This window comes from Armigeres subalbatus, chromosome 1, assembly GCF_024139115.2.
Source record: "Armigeres subalbatus isolate Guangzhou_Male chromosome 1, GZ_Asu_2, whole genome shotgun sequence".
Classification (NCBI taxonomy): domain Eukaryota; kingdom Metazoa; phylum Arthropoda; class Insecta; order Diptera; family Culicidae; genus Armigeres; species Armigeres subalbatus.
In genome coordinates this window covers 153,926,836-153,948,149 of record NC_085139.1, presented here as the reverse complement: position 1 = coordinate 153,948,149, position 21,314 = coordinate 153,926,836, and the positions used below count along the sequence as shown (strand labels likewise).

Sequence of the window (21,314 nt, the reverse complement as noted above, 5' to 3'; positions counted from 1 at the left end):
GTTGTGTACTTCTGGAGAGAGAAAATGTCTTACGAAAGATGTGTCTTTCTGAAATTTGGATTCGAGCACGTTTCTGCATTGGAGGTCAATTATCTCCATTTGAAACATTCCAAGTATTTACATCAGTAAACGGTGTTGAGGATCTGTGTTCTCAAAAATTACCGAAAGAGCTTGAAAATATCTGTTGAATGGCTTCGACTATTTTCTACCAGAATATGAAAAATGTATCAGTTTTCGACAAGCAATTGTGCCAAATTGTTTCAATTATGTTTCAATTGTTTGCATTTTGGATAATAAAAGCTCGACGTGTTGATCACTGATTTGCAGCCATATGTTCAAATATCACAAATTAACTTTTGTGGCTGATCAACAAATTGCTTTAATTTTTATGTGGCACAACGCCCGTGTTACTTCCGGTCCTGATTCAGAAGCAGGGGGATTTTCCACGCAATGTAGTTTCCAAGTCTTCTGTGAGAACTCTAATTCTTCCCCGTGCTTCACGACGTAAACTAATACTACTGAAGGAAGCTTTTTCTTTAGAGCACACCATGTTAACAACAGCAGATATGTATTCCCTAACAAGTTCTCCGTCCTGGAAAGGTTTCATCCGTATTGCCAAAAGTTTATCAACAGCAAAATTGACCCGTGCTACATTATTCGACACCGTGCTTCCCCATATTTAATTTTTTTTTATAGTATAACCTAGTATTTATTGATAAATAATGAACAGGAGCTTCTCGAGCCAGATGGAAAAGCTTCCGGGCCGTTTATGAGGTATTTTTTCTTACACGCCGCGGGCCACAAAAAATGGAGCCAAGGGCCGCATCCGGCCCGCGGGCCGTACGTTGGGCAGCCCTGGCATAATAGATCAATCTTCATTGCAGTAATGAAAGCATGAACATACGGATAAATATTATCACTTTAAAGTAACGGAGTAATCCAAGAGCTCTCTTTTTTCTTCCTTTGCTGACGTAGTAATCATTATCAGTAGTATTGGGAAAAGTTAAATTCCCAAATCTAATGCAAGAGCTCGAGTTAAATTCCACCGGATTCATGGCTCACAGAATCGAATTACCGATTTGCATCAATGTAGGAGTTGTGCGCTTCATGATGCATGGTTGAGCATTGTGCTAATGATGCGCACTACTCATGATCTAATTGCGACATCAGAAGCTAACAAAATAGACTTTTTTCAATTATTACTAATATAATTAATTATTTTGACCAAAAGCTGTATAACTTACAGTAACGCGGTGTTCCTCAATGCATATCATTTTCTCCCAATTTAAAAGAAACTGACTTCACAAGACTTCACTGAGAAATCACAAAATAATCTGCATATTCTAAATTATATTAAGTATTCGAATAAAAAAAAGTCTGAATAAAATCGGCAGACCAACAAAGTGGACCGGAGCGAGCGCGCGCGCTCCGGTCCACTTTGTTGGTCTGCCGATTTTATTCGGCCTTTTGTGGTTTCGGCCTTTTGTGATTCGGCCTTATGTGATTTCGGCCTTTTGTGGTTTCGGCCTTTTGTGCATTCGGCCTTTTTTGCTTTCGGCCTTTTGTAACTCGGCCATTCGTGATTCGGCCTTTTGTGATTCGGCCTTTCGTAGTAGACCCATTTATCGTTTGTCGGTGCGTAAACGTTGATTAGGCTGTAATTGAAGAATTTGTCCCGTATCCTCACCACACAGATTCGTTCGATAATGGGTTTACACCGCATCACTAACTTCGCCTGCTTGCTCATCAGCGGCCGCGTTCACTCCAACCTTCTGCAGTGCACGAGTCAGAAGGCTCGCTCGTCCAAGTTAATTTACGGTCCTGACATTCCAGGTACCGAGTTTCCAATCTAAGCTTTATTTTGTTGCCGGGTCGGTTGACAAAAATAAAAAAAATCGTGGTATTTGAGAGGCTTCAGTAAGCTACCTTACCGGGTTCGCGTTACCTACATCGCTCTGATGGGGCTGCCACCTTAGGTATAGCTGACGCGATACAGCATTTTGTTGATCAGCCGCTGGGTACCAGGCAGACGCTGTTTGAGCCGCATCTCCTGGAGGACAGACACTCGAGGCGTACATTCTCACTCTAGCTGATGTCAGAAGGACAACAGTGCCCAGGCTGCACTACCTGCTAAGTACACAACCATTAGCTGGCGGTCTTTGGTCATTGGACGACACGTGGAAGCGTGTGATAGGAACCTGTGGGGACCAGAGCTCTGTTGGGCGCTCCTTCCTTGATGTCAACCCACCATTTTGGAGCCCAATAGATAATATAAGATAGATATCTATAATGTGATATGGCTGTGTACATTTTGCTGGATAGGGAAATCCCAAACACTTTGCTGCGACACTATATGGCAGATTGCTCATAGCGTGTTAACAGTTGATCCACTTGATCATTGTACCACCACCCACGATTTCTGCAATCGTATATGCTATGCTAACATCAGGAGCATTGTCGAACGTAATCAGGCCCGATAGGTCGATCATTTTGTCCAGACCGAGATGGTCAGCAGCCAAAAAGAAGAGACAGTGCAAGCTAATTTGATGGCTGTACGAGGGCGAGATCTAAAAAACGTTAAATTTGGCGAGAACTAGATATACAAACCGATAATTTATATAGGGAACTCCATTGAACTATGTAAAACCATTGACCAATGCGGCAAATATGAATAGGTATTTTGGATTTATTCATTAAAATGACTTGCTATTGCTTCTAATTCACATTCTTTTAATTTAGTTTTATTCTCACGAAAACTACATCTTAGTTTTAAAACACTTTTGACATATTTCACTTTTATTCCACTGTTTGTCTCCGTTATTGACTATCGAGTATTAATTACGCTACTTCATCTTTAGTCATCAAGACTAATAGTACGACTAGTAAATTCCATTGGTTTTCAGAAAAAAGAAATGCGAATCTGCTTTCATGTGTACACAAGAGAAAGGCTGGTTTCACGGTGGTATATTGAGAAAAATCGTTTTAATTCTCTTCAGATTTAGGAAATGGTTGGCGAAACTTAATTATCTCAATCTGTACTCAGTTTGCAATGACTCAAGCTATAGTTTGACACTCTGAGTTTTAAAGATTCGTTTTCATCTATTTGGCATGTTTTATAAACATACATTTTTCGTATTTGTTATTGATATCTGAACTTCACCATTTTTATTGATCTAATCAACAATAAAAAAATAATGAAGAATGCTAAAATCAAAGTCAAATAATAAAAACTTATGCAAAGTTAAACTAACAAATTGTTACTGCTTGTGCTGGACAAACTCGATTATTCGTAACCGTTAAAAGCCGCATGATCATCCTAAATACAAAGAAAAAAAAATGGATTCTGTCTAGTTTTTTTTTCACTTCAGAAGGTAGTAGTTCAGAAGTAGTACATTTCAACTGGAAATTGGCCTGCTTTCAACTTAGTATTCTATTAGCAGTTCCTCAGTTTTTAATTGAAAGCTTTCTATGCCCGCCATTCCACTATGCCCAGGGAGTCGAGATTGTTTCCCACTCGAAAACATGCTTGACCGGACCAATAATCAAACTCGCCATCTCCGGGTTGGCAATCCAACGCCTTTGCCCACAAGGCTAACTGGAGACCCAGAAGGTAGTGGTATACTAAATTTTAAAAACTGGACATATTCATATAACTTTCCTCCAAACTACAGACTGCGTTCAATTTTGGCAACAAGTCCGAAATTTGTGTGTTGCCAAAATCAAATGACGTCGCCATCTCGCCATCGTCGCCATCTCCGGGTTGGCAATCCAACGCCTTTGTTCACAAGGCTAACTGGAGACCCAGAAGGTAGTGGTATACTAAATTTTAAAAACTGGACATATTCATATAACTTACAGACATTCAATTTTGGCAACAAGTCCGAAATTTGTGTGTTGCCAAAATCAAATGGTTTTTGCTAGTGTTGTATGCAAATTTTATATAAGCAATTTTAATCAGATACTGATACGAAATATTTCTGCCTCGTTAGTGATAAATTTCGAAGTCTGCATAGCATGTTTCATGGTAATCAGGCTACGAGTCATGTCACACATGTTATATTCAAAAGAAATAATGTAAATGACATTTCATGTCAAGATACTTCTATATCAGGTCTACCCGGTCTACCCCATGCACCTCGATGTGAATGGTCGTACGAATTTCGGAACCACCGGGAGTCGCTTATCAACTTTTGCTCTAGTAAGGAGCAAGGGAAATACTCGGGGCCTGATGATATTGGGTACTCAAAGCTATTTTTAGAATGATTTGTTATGCCAATGGTAAAGTTCATCATTTACCAAATTCTAAAGCGTCTGCCCCTTTTCTTAAAGCTAGTCAACGAGGAATCGGCAATCTTTCCCGGACTATTGAAAAAGGATCCTTATGATTTCGATACTGAAAAAACAGGTCAAGATCCTTCTAGTTTCAGACAGATTTCTCCAACATCGTGTGTGTCGAAAATTGTGGAGAGGCTTGTCAATCGTCTACGAGAGAAGCTGCAGGACGACGGAAGCACACGGAAGGCTAAGGGTAAGACAGCAAGCGTTTCGTCCCGGCTACGGAATTAGCTTTGCCAGGTTAGGTAATGTCCCGCAAGGATCGGCTCTGGCGGTAACTGTGTTCTTCGTTTTTAAACTCGTCTATTCCGACGACATCTTGCTTGTGGCTGTCGGGAATACACCAGCACGAACTAGAATCCTAACCTAACCCAAGAAGCCGTTTGCGCTGTTCACCGATGATCACGGCTGCGGGCTTCACCATGTCGGCCGGGAAAAGCTTGTGGACATGTGTGCAACGGACCCCATTGCTTATTTGGTCTTAGTATGAAACTGAACAAAACCAATCCCTAACCGTTAGCTTATAAATTCTCCGAGGTCTCGTTCGATCGGGGAGCTGACTTTCCTTCCCACTTCAGGACTGTCAAAGCCGGCTGTAGATCCAGAATCAACTTAAATTAAGACGATATCCAAACCGGACCGAGCAAACAACAGGGTCGCCGGTACCGAATAGGACAAACCTTGCTAGACAGTCGATTGATATATGGAATCGAGTTGACATGCCCACTACATCGGAAGCTGATCTTTCCGACTAAATAATGGGTACTGGCGGGTGTCTGATACCGTTATCTGTATATTTAAAAAAATGGATGCATGCTTCTATTAGTCAATTGACTATATTATTTTACAATGATATGGAAATGCTAATATCATCTTCCAAACTTGGACGTACATGTTCATGATAGCATTAGAGGCGAAAGTATAGAATTGATAGTTCCGTTAGGATACGGCAGGCATGAAGAATGTTTTTATAGAAGTCGATTTGAAAGCGAGCGGAGGGCAATATTTTTGATGGCACATATCGCACGACCTTCCTTCTGCCAAGCTCCCGTATGAAGGGGGAGGGAAGAATATCAGTGTGGAAGCTGATATATCTCCACTGGCAAAAGGAAGGTGGTTTGACTTGCTCATATGCCATCGCGTGCGGAAGGATTTGCTATCGACGAGTACTGTCTCCAAATTTCTAATATGACATCAGCATTTAGTCGAAGAGGATTTTTTATTGCACAGTTCTGTTTTCTCATTGCGTCCGTCTCGTCGCAACCAACTTGGCTGCCTCGGAAGAACAAAGCAGAGAAAGGTACTGCTGCTGTACCGTCGACCAATAACAGCTTAATTGATGGATGCCCCCACCAAGGGTAGTACACTAAATTAATGATTTCGTGTGTGTTACTTCTACGTGAAGTTAAACGATTTACAATGATATGGAAATGCTAATATCATCTTCCAAACTTGGACGTACATGTTCATGATAGCATTAGAGGCGAAAGTATAGAATTGATAGTTCCGTTAGGATACGGCAGGCATGAAGAATGTTTTTATAGAAGTCGATTTGAAAGCGAGCGGAGGGCAATATTTGTGATGGCACATATCGCACGACCTTCCTTCTGCGAGCGATGAGCAAGTCAAACCACCTTCCTTTTGCCAGTGGAGATATATCAGCTTCCACACTGATATTCTTCCTTCCCCCTTCATACGGGAGCTTGGCAGAAGGAAGGTCGTGCGATATGTGCCATCACAAATATTGCCCTCCGCTCGCTTTCAAATCGACTTCTATAAAAACATTCTTCATGCCTGCCGTATCCTAACGGAACTATCAATTCTATACTTTCGCCTCTAATGCTATCATGAACATGTACGTCCAAGTTTGGAAGATGATATTAGCATTTCCATATCATTGTAAATCGTTAAACTTCACGTAGAAGTAACACACACGAAATCATTAATTTAGTGTACTACCCTTGGTGGGGGCATCCATCAATTAAGCTGTTATTAGAGATGTCGCAAATTAATCGATTATTTCGATTAATCGATTAATCGTTGCGATAATCGATTAATTTTGAATCGATTATTACCCAACGACTAATCGATTCAATAATCGAGAAGAATCAACAGTAATCGATTAGTTACTAATCGATTAATCGGGATTTTACGACATCATAAGGATGTCGCAAATTAAGCGATTACTTCTATTAATCGATTCATCGTTGTGATAATCGATTAATTTTTAATCGATTACTACCCAACGATTAATCGATTCAATAATCGATAAGAATCGAGAGTAATCGATTAGTTACTAATCGATTAATCGAGATTTTACGACATCTCTAGCTGTTATTGGTCGACGGTACAGCAGCAGTACCTTTCTCTGCTTTGTTCTCTCCGAGGCAGCCAAGTTGGTTGCGACGAGACGGACGCAATGAGAAAACAGAACTGTGCAATAAAAATCCTATTCGACTAAATGCTGATGTCATATTAGAAATTTGGAGACAGTACTCGTCGATAGCAAATCCTTCCGCACGCGATGGCATATGAGCAAGTCAAACCACCTTCCTTTTGCCAGTGGAGATATATCAGCTTCCACACTGATATTCTTCCTCCCCTTCATACGGGAGCTTGGCAGAAGGAAGGTCGTGCGATATGTGCCATCACAAATATTGCCCTCCGCTCGCTTTCAAATCGACTTCTATAAAAACATTCTTCATGCCTGCCGTATCCTAACGGAACTATCAATTCTATCATTTCGCCTCTAATGCTATCATGAACATGTACGTCCAAGTTTGGAAGATGATATTAGCATTTCCATATCATTGTAAATCGTTTAACTTCACGTAGAAGTAACACACACGAAATCATTAATTTAGTGTACTACCCTTGGTGGGGGCATCCATCAATTAAGCTGTTATTGGTCGACGGTACAGCAGCAGTACCTTTCTCTGCTTTGTTCTCTCCGAGGCAGCCAAGTTGGTTGCGACGAGACGGACGCAATGAGAAAACAGAACTGTGCAATAAAAATCTTCTTCGACTAAATGCTGATGTCATATTAGAAATTTGGAGACAGTACTCGTCGATAGCAAATCCTTCCGCACGCGATGGCATATGAGCAAGTCAAACCACCTTCCTTTTGCCAGTGGAGATATATCAGCTTCCACACTGATATTCTTCCCTCCCCCTTCATACGGGAGCTTGGCAGAAGGAAGGTCGTGCGATATGTGCCATCACAAATATTGCCCTCCGCTCGCTTTCAAATCGACTTCTATAAAAACATTCTTCATGCCTGCCGTATCCTAACGGAACTATCAATTCTATACTTTCGCCTCTAATGCTATCATGAACATGTACGTCCAAGTTTGGAAGATGATATTAGCATTTCCATATCATTGTAAATCGTTTAACTTCACGTAGAAGTAACACACACGAAATCATTAATTTAGTATATTATTTTATCAAACCAATAACGATATTCAATTTCAAACATGAGCGAAATTAGGACCACTTATGCGCCAAATTAGGAACCATAGCAGCAAAATTTGCAAGTAACATTTTTTTGAGAACCCAGAATCATTCTACTACGTGATGCAAATGTTCCCAAATCGGCACTACATGTTTTTCTATGACCGCTTCAACTTTGTCAGATCAAGTGTGCGAAATTAGGATATGTACTACGGTAGATCGCATTCTGCCAGTCTACTGGGATGGACAGAGGAACTGACACTCAGCTCTTGCCAATGTCTTTGTTGGGCATGATCATCGACACACCTACGGGCCTATTCCACATCACAGTGTTAAACAGCCTACCCTCCTACCCTCGATATTGTACGCATTCGACTTCAAAACTGTGAATCCAGAGAACTGAAAAAATGTCTTATTTCTCATGCTCAGTCTCATTGAGTTGAGATTCATTTCTGTTCACAACCATACTAATGATGCTGGCGTCTTTCAAAGCTTCTATTATAATACCCCAAGGGTGAAGGAATCAGAGCCTCTTTGGACAGGTCCAGCTTATCCTAGAAAATAAATAAATAAAATGCGAAACACTTGCATTAGAGCGGTAACTGCGAGGTTACTAAGCCAAGTTATTATTTATTAATTTGTAGGTTTGTAGGTTCTGCATAGTCAAAAAAAAAATTTAGCTGGGAAGGTCCCACATAAGATAATTTTTTTTTTCATTTTTTTAACCGGCGTGGTTTAAAGCAGATAATTATTGATTTGGAGCTTCGTTTCCAGATAGTGTGACTGGAAGCGGGAGTTCATGCACCGAGCTGAAGGAAGACGTTAACTAAATAATGTACAAGCCTTCCAGGTTTGGGTAGAATGTTCATTAATTCCATTGTTTAATTCAACAATTCAACTCAACATAATTTTCTTATGAATTCAACTCAAAACAACAAATATTAAAATGTAACATTGATTACCATAAACAAAACGATAAATTGCTCTCGAACACCGTTGAAGTGTTTCATACTTTTACTGCTCCTAATTTATCTATCAATGCAAGGATATAACGTGTGTTGGATAACTAACCGTATTTGTTTGCCAAAAGGGGCAACATAGCTTCTCGCGTAAATCCCTATAAACACCTACTCACAGAGTTTAAAGTCTGATTCTATGTTAAACTAAACGATAACTAAATTATCACAAATCGAATCACATGTCGTTCCTATGTCAAAGTAGTATCAAACCTCACGCAGCACAGGCAGTTGAACCTACTTCAACGGTATTCCTAGCATAGATGATAACGAAACAAGAAAACGAAAACCTAACGAATTTCGGATACAATCAAAACTATAAATCTAACTTAAATGTGCTTCCGTATATTCGTGAAAAAACGAAATAAATTATACGACACGGTACGTTTGACTTAACATTAATAAATACAATCATGGGTGTGAACATAATGGATAGTAGTAATAAGTACAGGAATGGTATCGCAGAAATAAATACAAAACTGAAAAAATGACCAGCACTAGGAATATCTAGAACGTGCCGCATGTAATGAACGTAAAACGAGATTACAGTGTTGTTCAGATACCTAAGGATGCTACTTTGAAGCCTAAGTCTTCTGGGATAATTTTCAGTGGATGAGATGGACCGAGAATTTGGGGTGCACGTCACAAGTAACTCTTTGAACTGCTCGTTTCGTTGCTGAGATTCATAGCAATTTGCAATTAAAACATAGGTATTTTGATGGAATCCAATGGGTAAGTCGTGGTTACTAGCCGCCATTGGATAGTCGTTCTCAAACTCGTACAGTCTTCTGTCTTGCTGCTGGTGTTTATGACTACTCTTAGATAGTTTGTGACACTTTTTCAGTGAAATTACAATGCATATGGTTACGATTACTACACAAACGACAAGAAACGGTTGATTGTTGTGCTGTACCCGATTCTGGCGGGTACCACAATTGATAATTGTAGCTATTGTATTGGCTATGAATAGCATCAGCAGCAGAATCCATTTTAGTTACGGACAAATAGGTTTCTTGGGCTTTTTGAGCTCCGTCTCTTCATCTCCTCCACGGCGTGATACCTCGGTGTAGCGTTCTCCTTTGAGCGACACGATCTTGTTGTCTCGATAACGGATCAGTTTCTTGGGTTCAACCTTTGGAGCAACTGGCTTGTACTCGCGATGATCCTCTTTGTCCACGTATGAGTATCTGGAACAAAAATGAAACTTCAGTAAATATTTGCGTATTTTATATGACGCGTGACTTGTATTCGCACACATTATTCTCTCGGATAATCTCGCAATTATATGAGAAAAGTTTATCAATAAACCAGTGACCGTAAGGGTATCTTGAAAATGTGTTTAGAAGCCTCAGTTTTGCAACGCTGAGAACCTGAGAACTCTTCTTCTTCAATAGTTCTACATTCCAAATGGAACTTGTCTGCGTTTCAACTTGGTTAGATAGCATTATTAATTGAAATAGCAAGTTATTAATTGAAAGTTTTTCTATGTCCGCCATCTTGTGTGGCAACTTCAATGGATAAACTATGCCCAGATTATCAAAAATGTTTCCCATCCGAAAACAAGCCATATCCCGATTGACAACCCTGTTACGTTCTACGCATAATTGTCCCATGTTACCTTTGATGAAAGAATCCAAACTCGAGTCAATTTGTTCCACTAATTTCAAAATCGATTGGATCTTGAAATTCAAAAAGGTATTTTTGGGATGTTATAAGCTCAGGCAACACTTTTTCAGGCCATAAAACGAATCACTACTTTATTTAAACGGTTTTCAGTCTCTATTATCATCAAGCAAGAACTTCATTTTTTCAGTGGGAAAAATTAACTCGAGTTTGAGATTTTTCATCAAATGTAACCTGGGACAAATATGCGTAGAACGGCAGTGTAGTAGGTATTCACTATGTTCCTCAATTTTCTGTGGTGCGATACTCACCTTGAAATAATTCTATTCTTCAACTCAGTCTCGTCAACTTGCGAAAGTGCTTTGTTGGTTTGCAAATTGTTCGGATTGCCCTTCAGGCTTTGTCCTGCTTCTTGGCGATGAAGCAATATCTGCGTAGCGCGATCGATGTCTCCATTTGCTATCAAAATACAATGTTTCACCTGGAATCATAAATAATATTAATTATGTGAAACTGTTAAGAACAATATGTTGCATACCTCAATGAGGGAACTCTCCGGGAACATTTCCTGCAAGACTTCGCATTCTTCAGCGAAGAGATCACAATTGGAGCTATCGGTAGAGCCCGCATCACTGGTCTCCGAGAGATGCTGAACTCGCTTGGCCTGGCAACCGCCGCCGTTGGCAGTTTGTTCGTTCTCCGATATCGATGATTGGCGGCCGCGGAGTTTCTCCTCCGGCAGTATATCGGCCAAGCTCAGAGAACTTGAAACAAGAAAAATGGTATAAGTAGTAGCTACGCAGCTACGTAATCGTATTTGTCCAATGCATACTTCAATGACAAATTCTGCACTTCGTTATTGGTAGCTTTGCTATGTTTTTCGGAGAGTTGGTTTTCCAGTTGAAATATCCAGGAACAGACTGTTGCTGGCTCAATGTTCGCGAAGTCGTTGAAATAGGCAGACATCATTTCGATAAAGCCTAAAAATAAATACTATCATTTAGAATAAAATAATGTGTTTTTGTATCTACTTGTAAGGTTAACTGGAGGAAGTGGAAAAGAAAAATCAATAGTTCATATTAAAATGTTTATATGTAAAACCAATTTGAAAGTCTCAAATGAAATCAATCATTGTGAACTGCCAAAAATGGACTATTTTATACAAAATATCCATTATTTCATTCGATTTCTAATAACATCGGTTTATCCTGTAATGTAATTACATTAATGTAATTACAAAATTATAATTTTTGTTGCAGTTTTCCAACTTATCCGTTCAATTTTATGCTTGCCGTAACTTATCTTTTTGATATACCAAATTTTTCAAATGTCTGGTGAACATTACTTAATTTTTTTAAATAATGTTCCAAATATTGAAGAATACACCCAATTCTTTTTTTAAACGGGGGATGCGTTCCGTGTAAAAAAAAATTATGATTTCTCGACGAATCATGCAAAATGGAACAACTTTGCAAAAAGTTTGTATGGGACGGCCGTGTAAAAAAAAATCCGTGTATAAACAGAATCGGGTGTATGTCCCATTATTTATTGTGTATATGCGATGTTTCCTTAGGGGCCTGAGGGGCCCTCCTTAGCCGTGCGGTAAGACGCGCAGCTACAAAGCAAGACCATGCTGACGGTGGCTGGGTTCGATTCCCGGTGCCGGTCTAGGCAATTTTCGGATTGGAAATTTTCTCGACTTCCCTGGGCAAAGTATCATCGTGCTAGCCCCATGATATACGAATGCAAAAATGGTAACCTGGCTTAGAAATCTCGCAGTTTATAACTGTGGAAGTGCTTAATAAACACTAAGCTGCGAGGCGGCTCTGTCCCAGTGTGGGGATGTAATGCCAATAAGAAGAAGAAGATGCGATGCTTCGACACACACCTGCATAGAACAATGCATTGGACGATATTTCTTATAGCTGCAACCCCCTATTCTTTATTGTCAACATGCTCCAATCCATACACTGGCAATGCTCTCTAACAAAGTATTCGAACGCTTCGACTTCAATATGCCTATATCTAGTTTTGCTAATTAACGTTTTAAAGTTAACGTATTGTTGTGAAGAATTATTTCCAATTTTGCCTTTTTGTAAAACAAAGTTGTGCCGAAAGCAGGCTTCCATTTCACTCTAAAAACAAACTTTTTATAGAACGCTTGTAGACCCATCTCAGCACTACAAACTGAGCAAATGTATGTCCGTTTGTGTGCGCAAAAGCTTCTTGTTCTTATTGGCATTACATCCCCCATTACTGGGATAATGCCGCTTCGTAGCTTGGTTTTCATTCAGCACTTCTAAAGTTATTAACTGCAAGGTTTCTAAACCAAGTTACCTTTTTTGGCTTCGTATATCATGAGGCTAACACGATGATGCTTTATGCCTACACTGAGGATACTGGCCGTAAGATTTTCATACGACCAAACTTATGAGAATGTTTCATACGAATTAAACTATGAAAATCGTGGGATCCTTTTTCGATCAATTCTAACTTTTTATTGGGTATCCAACAAAACAGTTTCTCAAAGCGTCGATGGGCGTGTGGTGTGAACGCACGCCTCCTAATCACGATGTCCATGGTTAGAACCCGGGTTACACTTTTTTTAACAAACTGAAAATATTTCATAAGATTGTCGTATGAAATGCATTCCATTAAGAGAATCGTATGAAAATCAATACATTTTCTTGTAGTGAAATTTCAAAAGAGAAACGTATGATGTTCTTACGACCAGTATCCTCAGTGAAGGGAATTTCCGACCCGAAAATTTACAACCATCTTCAGCATGGTCTCGCTTTGTAGTAGCGCATTTAACCGGCTAAGGAAGGCAAAAGCTTTGAAAAAAAAAACTAATATTTTATACCGTCAAACGGGGTTTGCAACACTTTTCAAGTTTCTCGCTCAATAATTCTGAATTAAAAGGATTTATTCATTCTACTAGTACATGATACTTTTAATGGGTCCTAATATTAGTGATTAGACATATAATCTGATATACAACAATAATAAAAATATGAAAATAATATTAAAATGATGGGTGTTGTAATGCCAATAAGAACAAGCAACACTTACTGCAGGGTGACTTGCAACACATCATCGAATTCAATCATAACATGTTTTAGAACAACTTAATCATAGTGATTTTTCATCCTGGGTCATTCTTCATCACTGTCAATGCAGGGTCCTTACTTGAGGGATCCCCTCTTCCCTCATTCCGCCTTTTTTACGTTTTCAACGTATCGATTGATATTTTTAAGTCATCGGTTTGAAAGTGCTCTATGTCGGCTTAAGAATGGTGTGCACCACCAGTCATTCCCTGGATAGTTGTTTTTAAACGGTTTTCCTTTCATTCCCCATCATCCAATTTACCACAATTATGTTAAGATCATTAGTTTGAAAAGGGATTTCCGCAGCAAGCAGCAAACCATCCACAAGTGTTGGATCTTCTTGGGGATTCAACACTGTTTGACCACCGTAAGTCTTAGTTTTACTGTTTTCTGTATTAACTTACGATTTACGGCGTTCGACTTTCAATTAATGAATATGTTTCACAAAATAATGCAAAAAAAACAACAGTGAGTAATATTTTTACCTAAATGCCAACTAGGCACAACAAATACAACATAACCTAGGGATGCGTGACGACAAGTTCGATATTTGGGCATATTTTTATTGTAAAAAACAAAAAACTTGTGGCAAACCCAAGTATTGCAAGTCACCCCGTTTGACGGTATAGTAAACCCCAGCCGATTATCTCTTGAAAGATGGTAAGGCCCAATTGATCGCTTTTGAATTTGATTACGATCAATCGCTGCATTCAAAAGTTATGAAGAAAATGATGTATCAAAACCAAAACGGTCCCAAGCAAAGTTTGCAATCAAAGTGAAATCAAAACTTGCTGTCATGATGTCAATTATTTGATTACTCCATAGTTGATCTTGTTTTGTATGAATTATTATGTCGTTTTCGTTTATTCCGAACGGTGTACACCGGCGGTGCAACATTTGCCACCGCAAATACGAACGGTTTGGGTGCAACTTTTTGACTGCCAACACATCTTTTCGATGGTGTTGGTGATGTCGTCAATCAAATTTATCAAATATCATATAGTGAGTAAATATTATTGAGATTTAAGTAAGGATGTCATATTTGTAAGGATGTTATACACTACTAAAAATCCACACATATTTATTGGCAAAAATCCCTAGATTTTACTTATGATGTATATCAGCGCACACATAACCATTCTCCATGCGAACTACTAATAAAATATATGTCCAAATAAACTTTATGTGTGGTTTTATATCGATTATATTAGGGTGGAGCTATTGCAAAAATTTATAACGGCGACACATATATCTTATATAGATATTTTTGGCAGTGTATGATTATGTAATATTTTTGTCTTGTTTTTAATGTTTTATCAAATATCTACTTTATATTGCACAAAGTATTACACAAATTTTGTAATTTAATTTTGCAAATTGAAAACGTATAAAGTAGTTTCTTATGCGTTTTGTTTATTGTTTGTAACATATTTAAATCTAGAAAATCTTCAAAAAAACAAAGGGCCCTTGTAGAATTTGATAAATTGTGAATGTTAGAAATTCATGAAATCTAGCCGTTTATATTTATTTGAAAACTATTAAAAATGAAGATCGATTCAAATACCGCCATCGGGGGTGACGATGAGTTAAAAATGAGTCATCGCTGTTACTGGCAGCCAAGAGGTCGATAACAAAATCGTTAAAAAACGACTCTTATGGTTAATTAGTTTTCTTGCTACTAAAAACATTTTAAGTTGTTGACAGTGACATATTTTCAACCCCATTTGATTCTTTGTCACCCCCAATGACGGTTTCAAAATGATCAATAGATTTTGAGTTTTACCAGAAAATAATGCAATACGAGTTTATGGACTTTAACATAAATTTTCACATCTCTAAGTGATTGATTTGAAAAAAATCTAATACCTACGTTACGTTACGGATTTACTCCAAAGCTGGTCTTTGGAAATTTGACAATTTTTCCTTTACTTCAATAATTTCATATGAATTGAACATATTATATACAATTCATTTATATTCATAGTACAAAAAATCAAGTTTTAAAATAAAGCCAAAAACACTATTTATATCATTGCTATGAAAAAGTAATGATAAAAGCTAAATCAGGAGATAACCATATGGTGCGTAAAACTGATTGACGATAAAACCAAGAACCGCTTATGAGTAAATTTAAATTATTTCTCGATTTAAAAATAGTTATGTAAATCGTCTATTAATTTGAGATCAATTCCCGAATTTCACAGTCAAACCCTGTTACATCATGTCAATATTCGTTTGAAAAAAAAATAAAATATAATGTTGAGGAAAATGAACAAGTTTGTTCTATCTGACTATTCGATTTACTACATTATAAAAAGAAAATATTTAAGTATAAATAATGAATAGTTTTATAACTATATAAATTTGTTAGATTAAATTAAATATAGGAAGATTTCTCTACGAAAATTTAGCATGTACTGTGAAATTTAATCATCCTTTTCAATGTCTACCTGCTTTTGTTGATTTTGATATATTTCTCGCTTAACTTTTCAAAAGGACCTAAGTAACATTTTTTTTTCATGAATTAATTTGAGTACTGCGATCAAAAGCTTTCATGTTTTTCTGTCGATTGCGCTATTCAAATTAATTCATGAAAAAAATGTTTCTTAGGTCCTTTTGAAAAGATAAGCGAGATTTATTTAATTGTAATTGAAAAATCACTAATAATTAGAATAATTCATTAATATTATAACAAATTGTACATTTATAGAAACTTCTTCGGATAAAGATTCTTTGCAGCTTTCGATTCTACTTCAACAACATTGATACACATTATTAAATATAATATCAATGAGGAATAGATATCAGCAGATAATAAAATAAAAACAAAGCTACCCGAAGAACCTAATAAGAAACGCAGTAGGAAACTTATGACAGCTCCGCATCGCATAAGCATTGGTACCACGCGGTGCCTACACACTTAATTTTTTTCACCGAGATCTCAGCATTTTTTGTTTATTTTCCCGAGATGGGCACCGCCGAGTTTCAGCAAACATGATTTTTGCCGAGGTCTCAGTAAAAGTGACGTTTCAGTTGCTGAGATATGGTAAATATGTTGCTGAAAATCAGTAATAAACCAAATTTTATGCCGCAGTTCAGTTCTGAAATTTACTGTGCTACAGCGGTGCCCGATTTTGCCGAGCTCGAGAAAGAAAAAGTTAGTGTGTACCCGCTACACTCGCTTCGGGTAGGGTGTAGATTTTTCTGCACCGGTGGCAAAAAGGTGCAAAAACGGAACTGCACCGTTTTTAAAAACGAACGATTCCAGTGCAAGTTTGCCTACACCGGTGCAAGCGGTGCGAATAAACGAAAACGACATTATTAACGGGTAACACAGCTGACATGAGAGCTTATTTTTACACCGTGGAATCACACGGAAAACAAATTTTGCGGTCAATGAAATCAACATGATTACTGAGTTTGAAATCATGAGATTCATTATTTGATATCAAAATGAGTATTTGATTAGATTATTCTTTTGAACATACATAACAACAACAGCATATTTTGTTTGTAGGTTGCTTTTTATTTTATCAAATAACTCACTTTAGATAATCGACAGCATAATTTGATGTAAAGCTGCTATCTATGATAACTGAGGAATGCAGATGTTTCGACATCAATTTTTATTAAATAGCCTAATATCAGTTTGCTCTCAATAAACTAAAATGGCGTGTTACTACTATTAATCGATAGCGATTTCTTTGATCTTCTCAGCAAACATTTTATTCCGAAATTGTAATATGAACATTACTAATAAAGCAATACGCTTCTTCCACTGTTTATATCATCATACTTAAACCATATTTTGAGTATAATAACATTCACTGGGTTTGATCTTGCAAATATCGCAATCCAACCCGATCGGATTAACCGATCAATTCGTCAGTTGGTAGTGTGGACATTAGTATTTTGTAAGCTATTAATAATTATTGTCGACCCGGCAGACGTTGTCCTGCATAGTAGGCGAAAATGTGCGTTGTAAACTGTTCTGCACAATTTCCATACGAATCTATCTTTTAGTTTTGCTCGTTTTTCTCATCTTAATTCGTTATTTTTGCATAAGCAAATATCATATAAACCCGTCGGAAACTATAATGAACCTTTCGGTTGAAGGAATGAATAAAATCCATCCAGCCGTTTTTGAGTTATGCGGATACGAACACAGACCATTTCATTTTTATTATATAGAGAAGAAGATGTAGCTTGTGGGGCAAGTACAATAGATATACTATGCCCAGGGAGTTGAGAATGTTTTTCACCCCAACACATCCAAGACCGGACCGAGAATCGCAAACTTGCCATCTCTTGTTTGTCAATACTATGCATTTGCTCGCAAGGCTAGCTAGGTCCCCAGGTCCAGCCGTGTATCATTCATTAAACTATGTGGTTCGTGAACTACTGAACATTGAGGAACATTCAGTATGTTGGGCAAAATTAACAGCATATTATATTATAATGCAATAATAATTTAAAGTTCTGTCATCTATATTATCGCTCAAAGAGTTGCCAAATGTATCTACTTTAATTTCCATTTTAAATCTCAACCAGCAGCTCAATATGTAGGTACAGTTATTTGATTTACTCACCTTCTACATCGAAGCATGGATCTTGGGAAGCTTCCTCCAATATTGATATCACATAGGACAGCACAATATCGTCCACAATGTTGAGATCGGCACCCGGAATGTGGGTGTTTATAAATTGAAACAGACTGTTCTTCACCACATCGTGTTGTTGGGCAATGTTTGTCATCTATAGGGATGAAGAAAGTGTATTCGGCTGTGAATTTATAAGGCTGAAGGAAATATCGATTTTTCCTATAGGTGCCGTTTTATGCAATATGCCAAACGTTTTTGGTGCATTTCTTTCTCCTGAGTTATGCTCTAAATTGCCGCAACTAAGGACTAGATCATCATTCCAGTGTAATGCTTTGGTACATGTTCAATAAAATTATGAATATATTGCTTACTTTGATAGTTTTTTAGTAGGTTTATGGTAATCCACCAAATTGATGGAATTTCGTCAAATTGTTGGTTTTCTCGGGTATTCTAACTAGAATAGTTTGATCACAATCTTGAACAGAAAACAAAAAGAACTGCTTAATCCTTATCACTGGTAATTAACTTAAGAAAACGATTCTACGCACTCCAACGAAATAGTTTGTTGCACAGAGCACCCAATTTCCGTACATTCAGTAATAAGATATAACTTCAAACTGTGCTGCTGCTAGGGTAGGCAGATAGGCGGACACTCGCAAACAAAAGCCGATTTTTTTGATTACAGTGCTGCCTGCACAAACATACATGCACGGGGATTCTACCGATGTATTGCACATCGTTCTAGTACTGACATCGTCAAAATACATTCATTCAAAGAAGTGTAATATTCTAGTATTGATGACACGATATGCATGCCACAAGTTAGTATGAAATTCTAATTATGGTAACATCCATACACATCTGTTCGATTTCATATCATGTTGTGTTTATAGCAACAGGGACAACATGAGAAAATAATAGTCTTTATAGGATTATTAGAGAATACCAGCTATATTAGCATGATCCGTCAGTCTTTGAATCCCAAGCAGGAGCGACGACCTCGATAACAGAAGTTAGTATGAACCTGGAATTTTAACTTGCCTTGCATAAGAGGTAATACTAGAGACGCACTGGTGGTACAAGGACCGTGGTATACCACGGTTATGTACCCTAGTACATATTGTACCATGGTTTTCCACGTTGTACCAGCATGGTACAAGGTGACACACCTGTGGTACAACTTGTACCTTGGTACGAATACCACCAGTGTGTCATTAGTATAAAATACCAAAAATAATATGCAAAATTCTTCTAGCATAATATGCTTAGGTATTTTAATACTTTGTTATGCGTTTGGTATTGTAATAACAGAGTATGTTAATGCCTGAAGTATTTTGCATATTAATTTTTGGTATCATTCATTTGGTATTTTACCTCTTATGTACGGCTTATGTTCATAACAGAGTCAAGTATCAATATAGAATAATTCTATTATTGATACTTCACTCTGTTATGAACTTAAGATATATTATCCAAAGCCAGAAAAAATAAATAATTATACCTAATTATAATGTATTATTGAGTTATTTTCTCTTGCTTGGGATAATACATCTTAATTGGCTAATTGTGTATGATTTCATCAATACACCATTTTCAAAACGGCATCAATCAACCCAGTTACTGAACAACACATAGATTATCAAGGTGAGTTTTATCAACTAGAGAGGTAATGTGGGGATGGGTGTCATATAAATTCTCACACGAACCTCTAAAAGCAAAACTCTGCATTAATCAGCAAGCACATCATTCTTTTAATCTGTCAGATCGGTTGTGCTGCATGAACGCATCACTGCAACACCAGAAACATTATGTTTGGTCATCGGGTTATGCTGCCGCTGTAAGCATAACAAGAACATATGGATATGAAATCCATTTTAGTATGGGATAGTTATGCTTGCGGCGGCAGTATGATGCTATAAGAAAACTTGATGTGTGTGTGTTAGCTATCATCAGTATGACAAGTACCTACGGCTACGACTAATGTTATATGCCCCCATCTGTTTATATTTGTACATCTAGTTGTAAGTACTAGAATTTGCAAGGGTAGTACTAGAAACTTCACTGTCAGATTAAACATACATGTCATGTCAGAAAATCAGTTGTGCAAATATCGATAATATCGATATTATCGGATCAAATTTATTGATATGATATCCGTTGATACAATATCGATCGATATTTAAAATCATGATGGCAAATGATTGGAAATAAAAATAACGGTAATATTCATCATAAACTATATTAGAATAGCATATAGTTTCAAAGACTTCAAGCCTTTTCTAAAAATCAGTGTGTTTTAGAAATGCATTTAAACGCAGAATACTTAAAAATAAAACGTGGCTGCTTTTTAATTATTGAAGTTTATTCTTCCCTTTCTTATTGGCATTACATCCCGCGCTGGGACATTGTCGCCTCGCTGCTTAGTGTTCATTCAGCACTTTCACAGTTATTAACCGCGAGGTTTTTAAGCCAAGTTACTATTTTTGCACTCCTGTATCATGAGTCTAATACTTGGGCTAACACGATGATTCTTTTATGCCCAGGGAAATCGAGACAATTTTCAAACCGAAAATTGTCTAGACTGGCACCGGGAATCGAACCCAGCCACCCTCAGCATGGTCTTGCTTTATAGCCGCGCATCTTACCGCTAGGCTAAGGAGTTGCAAGATTTATATGGTAGTAGATTTCAGAATTTGCTCACATACGCACACGTATATGCAAATAAGTGGTCTATTAGTGTCTCAAAACATGCTCACATTTGCTATCTAACTAAAAAGCCAACCTGTCATAAGACGAGTTTAAACAATCCCATTGAATTCCACCACTTAATTGTATCTTGACAGATACGTATTTCGACCTCAACAGTAAGGCCGTCTTCAGTGTCTCGTACTTGACTCGACTTGAGTCTTGACTTGACTTGAGTTGAGTCAAGTACGAGACACTGAAGACTGCCTTACTGTTGAGGTCGAAATACGTATCTGTCAAGATACAATTAAGTGATTTTTTTTTTTTTGCTTTGTTAATGTGATTTTTTAATTCTAGGATTAAGTTCAACACAGCAATTAAGTGGTGGAATTCAATGGGATTGTTTAAACTCGTCTTATGACAGGTGAAAACATTCCACTAAAAAGCTCAAAATAATTTTCTTATTAAAAAGCCAAGTTGATGATTGGCTTTGG

General features: G+C 37.6%; 2 protein-coding genes across 3 annotated transcripts in view; one reads left to right on the top strand and one right to left on the bottom strand.

The window, feature by feature from the left end:
- The window catches only part of LOC134205312 (V-type proton ATPase 116 kDa subunit a 1-like), a 65,747-nt gene that overhangs the window by 14,608 nt on the left and 29,825 nt on the right, over positions 1-21,314 (top strand). The gene's annotated exons all lie outside the window — the stretch shown is intronic.
- Positions 9,130-18,806, bottom strand: LOC134205311 (CUE domain-containing protein 2). 2 transcript variants are annotated; one of them, XM_062680457.1, is made up of 7 exons: positions 18,684-18,806; positions 18,507-18,610; positions 18,124-18,289; positions 11,260-11,407; positions 10,966-11,191; positions 10,739-10,908; positions 9,130-9,991 (listed from the first exon to the last, which is right to left on the bottom strand). In XM_062680457.1, the coding sequence occupies exons 3-7, from the start codon at positions 18,287-18,289 to the stop codon at positions 9,799-9,801; spliced, it is 903 nt and encodes a 300-aa protein (XP_062536441.1). In that variant the 5' UTR covers positions 18,507-18,610; positions 18,684-18,806; the 3' UTR covers positions 9,130-9,798. The 2 variants fall into 2 exon arrangements, with proteins under 2 accessions (XP_062536441.1, XP_062536440.1); XM_062680456.1 differs by having other exon boundaries at positions 18,507-18,793.